Source organism: Mastomys coucha, unplaced genomic scaffold (genome assembly GCF_008632895.1).
Source record: "Mastomys coucha isolate ucsf_1 unplaced genomic scaffold, UCSF_Mcou_1 pScaffold3, whole genome shotgun sequence".
Taxonomy (NCBI): Eukaryota; Metazoa; Chordata; class Mammalia; order Rodentia; family Muridae; genus Mastomys; species Mastomys coucha.
Window position 1 is genome coordinate 39582153 of NW_022196909.1, and position 4971 is coordinate 39587123.

At 54.7% G+C, this 4971-nt stretch overlaps 2 protein-coding genes across 4 annotated transcripts in view; one reads left to right on the top strand and one right to left on the bottom strand.

Moving 5' to 3' along the window:
* Rsph14 (radial spoke head 14 homolog) overlaps positions 1 to 4971 on the bottom strand; it is a 76687-nt gene that overhangs the window by 15036 nt on the left and 56680 nt on the right. Inside the window, exons 5-6 of one of the 3 annotated variants that reach the window (XM_031347113.1) lie at positions 2737 to 2785; positions 742 to 1254 (exon numbers count right to left, since the gene is read on the bottom strand). The exons of the other annotated variants lie outside the window; for them this stretch is intronic. Of the exons in view, the coding sequence (XP_031202973.1) occupies positions 885 to 1254; positions 2737 to 2785 (419 nt within the window). The 3' untranslated portion in view covers positions 742 to 884. Of the gene's footprint in view, positions 1 to 741; positions 1255 to 2736; positions 2786 to 4971 lie in introns of those variants that run through there. 3 annotated transcript variants of the gene reach the window in all.
* The window catches only part of Gnaz (G protein subunit alpha z), a 51496-nt gene that overhangs the window by 5625 nt on the left and 40900 nt on the right, over positions 1 to 4971 (top strand). The window lies entirely within an intron of this gene.

Here is a 4971-nt window from a genome sequence, read left to right on the forward strand (position 1 = left end):
CCCCCCCCCCCCCCGGAAGCCACCACACTGGACAAGCCACGCTCCGGAAGGGCATTAAGGAACCTGGGATTCTCAGCAGCTTCTTCCTCAGCAGACTGGCTTTATACCCAGTTGGTCACAAGAGGCACGCTGGAGGTTACCTGACTGGACCTATGGACTTACTCCCGCTTACTCTCAGGGTTATGGCCTCTTGCTCCAACCAGAGTGGGCGTTTTCCACCTGGCCCTTCTACTCCAGCTCCATGGCTGATGAACATGTGTGTTTGTGTGTGTGTGTGTGTGTCCTCTGGACTGTCCTTAGCCCCGTGCCCTGGGACTGACCCTTTAGCCCCTTTGGGCCTCAGTTTTCTTTTCTTTCGAGGGATGCCAAAAGTCAGTGTACGAGGGGGTGTGTGGGGAGTTGCTTGTGAGCTAACACTAGGGCAGCACCCCTGCCTCGGGGAACAGAGGGTCCCGCCGCCAGGTTGGTCACTCAGTAGAGGAAGCATGAGAGCTGGCCTCCTCACCGTCCTCTCTCTGCTTCCTTGGATTCTGCCTGAAAAGAATTGTTCACTGACTGCGGGGGTTGCTTTGGCACTGCAGGCCGGGTTTTGCCACGGGGCGGAATGGGCCTCACAGTTGCCGCTACTCTTACACAGGGCCACACACAGGGAGGATTTCCACGTCCCTGTCCCCATGCTTACTTGATGCCCTCTATAACCTTATTCACATCCCCGGGCCGTGCATCTGGGCCCCTCCTGCTTCTCTGTTCCCCCTTGGCAGTCGCCGCCGTCTGACCTACTTGACCTACTTGTTTCCTTTACTTGTCTCGGTTGTTTATTATTTCTTGGGTCTGGATGAAAGGTGTGTATGCTGTGGACTTTTTTTTGTTGTTGCTGTTGTTGTTCACCATGAGAAAGTGGTCCAGCGAGTCTGTTCGTGAGAAACGACCCCTGGAGAGCAGATGCGCCACTCACCGCCCCCCCTGGAGTCCCTTTCTTGCAGAGGGTTGGCATGTGCTAACTGGTGTGGAGAATGAGGGCCCCGGCTTAGCCCACTGCTCCTAAGAGAGGTCAGCTGGGCCCCCATCAGGCCTGGCCATGGTTCACGAACCAGCCAGGCACAGGTCAATTGGCTGGCTTCTGCCACTGAGTCGGACATCTTCGACTGATACTTGGCCCCTTGGCGGAGTGGCTGTGTGTGTGGGACCTTGATCCAGTGGGGGCGCACAGGAGGTGCATGGCTGCGGAACTGTGGAAGGGGATGAAACAAGATCCTGATGGAAAGAAAGCAGTGCAGTCAGGAGCTTAGTGGCCATTCCAGGCCTCAGATCCAGAGATGGCCTATCAGGTCGGGTCAGCAGGGCTGCTGAGAGCAAAAGAAGCCTGTGACACCCCCCCCACACACACACACACCCCACACAACACAACACCACTCCACCTCCCAGTACTAGGGATAGAACCCAGGCCTTTTACACATACCAAGCCTTCCTGTACACTAGGCAGGGACTCTACAACTAAACTACCACACCAGCCCTTCTCATTTGTTTTTAAAGTTAGAAGGTCTGGCCTGAGCCAAGGATGCAGAAGGATTCCCTAGTCTGGATTCAGAGTGGCTGTCTAGAGCACACTGTGCTGCAGAGGGATCCTAAGGCTGTGCCCTAGGCAGGGAAGCAGTCGTGGTTGGTTAGCGAAAACCTGTGAGAAGTTCACGGGCGGGGTTGAACCACGCTTGCCAGCAGCTAGCCAGCCCCCTTACTACAGTCTGTCTGTTGCCTGTCAGCTTCACCTCATCCCCATATCTCATCACTTCAGAGTGTGGCCCTGATCCCACCCTCACCCCCCAGGGAAGGGCTCGTCTCCTTCCTCAGCCCACTCTTCTTGTTGGCGTCTGAAGTCTCAGAGCAGCTTGGCCATTCACGTTGACTATCAGCTGATGTATTGCCTCCTCCCTGCCCCGTAACGGCCTTGCTATGTAGACTATGTGAATGAATGAATGAATGAGTGAGTGAATAAATGAATGAAGAGTAGTAAATGAGAGAGCCTACTTAGCAAGGCTAAGCTCCTTCTGGCCCTTGCTTGGAAACCCAAAAAGCCTGCCTGTTTGTGTGGACCAGGTGACCATGGGAAGAGTGAACACTACACTGTGGATCCTCACAGGAGGTGTTACAGGAGTAGGAACGACATGGGTGAAGTGGGAGGAGCGACCAGAGAAGGACAAGGTGCGTGAGCCCCAGGCTCGGAGGCTCGGGGCTCCAGGAACCTGGCCCACGTTTAATGGTCCACCAGGGGTAAAAATGGGAAAAGCCTCCATGTTGCCGGGGGAGTCCCCTGAAGGTTGTCCTAGATGAAGGCTGGCAAGATGAACTTACAGTCCAGCAGGTCCTAGAGCTTGGTGAGAAACAGTCTGACCTGAGATGGTCATTTCCCCTTCTGCCCTGCACCCATGCTGGGGCTGACTGGGCAGAGCTGGGTGAGAGGGAGGCACTGGGCCAGGAGGGTAGGGGTTGTGCTGACGGAGGACCTGCCCCTCCCTGTGCCTCCCGCCTCCCCCAGCTCCACTCTGTGTGGCACCTCCCCATTGGCCTTACTTGCCCTGGTTGTGTGGGGGCTCGGACCTGTCCCCTCCACCCCTCTTGTCCTGTGGACTGGCTTCCAGGAGCTCCCCCCATCCCATCCATTCTCACCAGTTAATATGGATGCGATGGATGGCCTATCCCCAGACCAGGCATTCCCTGCAGCGGAGCCGCCCCACTCACCCACTCTGGTACCTCTGATAGGCACTGCAAACATATTTCTTGATAAATGCTGGGAAGAAAAAATAATTAGAGTGTTGCCTCCATTATCCAATTTCTGATTAATCAAACTCTCTTTGTCCTCGGCCAAAATCTATTCATTTCCCTTAAACACTGGGCTGGTGCCAGGCATCGATTTCCTCTGTGATAACACCATGCACACACTCTTGTGCACACTGCTGGCCCGGCCCTCCCCTGCCCTGTGGCTGGGGCTGCACAGAGGCACAGATGGGACCACTCTTGCTCTCTGATTCCACCTGCCTTCTCCAAGGAGCCTTCTGAATATTTACCAGCACCCTAACCCCTGCTCCCAGCTCCTGGGGTTCCTTGGCTCATTCCACACATGCATACTTGGTATCCGGTTCTAGATATATTCTGAGTTAGGGCGCATTACAGCTCCTGGCTCTTAGCCTCTAGGGCTTAGAGATGTCCCTGTCACTGGCCCAGGAAGAAGGCCGGCATTAAAGAGGGGAGGACAGGTCTTTTGGGGGGCTTCGGAGAAGCAGCCTAGAATAGATATAGAGGAGGCAGCGACTAAAACCCAGCTTCAGAGAATTGACAAGATAGAGGATGTCCCAGACTCTAGAACTGGTGACTCATTGGCAGGGCAGCATCGCCATCCAGGGGAAGCAGTGTTCAGATGTCCCTCCTCCCATCCCTCACTCAGCCGCTTGTGGCTGATCATGATCGGAAAGGGGAGAGTACCCACTGTGTGTGAGCTATTGCTTAGACATGACATGACATGTTGTTTAGAAAGAAACAGTACCGTGAGGTAAGTCCGCATTGGATATTTGGGTAGGGGCAAGTATTTTTGCTCGTAAATGTGATTGGCAAGACATCTGAGCCATTGGACACGGGGTGGCTTTGAACAGAAGTTTACAGACTTAGATGAGGAGGAGACCGATGTGCTATGCGGTTGCCCTGAGCTGAGCAGGATCCCCCATGTGATAAAGATTAGCAGGGAGATGAGCAAAGGAGGGAGTGGGGGTGGGGAGGCAGTTAGGGATTGTGCCACAGCAGAGGCCTGGAACCCTGGCATGACCCTGACCCCTGGCTACAAACTAAAATGGCAAGGCATAGAAAGAAGGCTTCAAGCACAAGAGAGAGACGCCCCACTGCCTTATTTCTAATTAGGAGCCCTCAGCTGCTAGCGGAGCACCAAGTACACAGGGCTGGTGACAGCAAGGGCATCTGTTGAGGTCACCGCTGCCGTCTAGGAGACAGACTGAGCAGATTAAGCCCGATGACCAGGCTACAGACAGAGTTAGAGGATAACAGAAGGGTGCAGTCCTGGCCCAAGGTGCCCCCATGAGACAGGGAGTGAAGGGCAAGAACCCTGAGTGTGCCGTGCATGCCTCGGTGTCCTCGGGACCCCCTGCTCATAGGTTATGCTGTTAACCTACGTAGTCCCAGGCCCGCGGTGTCTGCAGCAGGGCCGTGGAGCCTCCTTTCCTGGAATGCCTGTGGCAGTCTGTCTCTTCCTCAGAAGTGGGCAACAGTTCTCCCTCCTGGTGGACAGGCTTCTCTCCCTCCGAGGTTCCCCTTGAGGTCAGCCCAGTGTTCTCTCATGACCGGTACCTTACAGTGCCTAGCTTCTTCCTTGATCCTGTCCTGAGTTCACTCCCTCCCTCCCCCCACTCCTCTGAGAGTTTCTCCTGGGTGTTCCCCCTCCACTGGTTGTGGTGTAAGAATACCCCACTCAGCCTCTACCTCTTTTTTGGTTTGGTTTGGTTTTTCGAGACAGGGTTTCCCTGTGTAGCCCTGGCTGTCCTGGAACTCGCTTTTTAGGCCAGGCTGGCCTCGAACTCAGAGATCCATCTGCCTCTGCCTCCCAAGTGCTGGGATTAAAGGGATGCTCCACCAACACCCAGCTAACATCTTCCTCTTAAGGGCCTTCTCAAGATTGTTATTTATCAGTGTTCAGGTGTAACTGGAGTTGTAGACTCTCATAGGAGCGATCTGTTGCTGCCCGAAGAACAGATACAAGACCCCCAGGCTGCTGGCCTCAGGCAGATCTCAGCACTGACAAAATGCACATTTCTGGGCCTTTCTCAGACCTGAGGGTCATCCCAGGATATATATACAGCAGGACCACACCATCTGTGTGAGCTGAATCAGAACACGGCTATAAACTTAGGCGGGGGCATAAACTTAGGCGGGTCCAGAGGAGCGCCATGAGACAGAGCAAGGAAGAAAGGG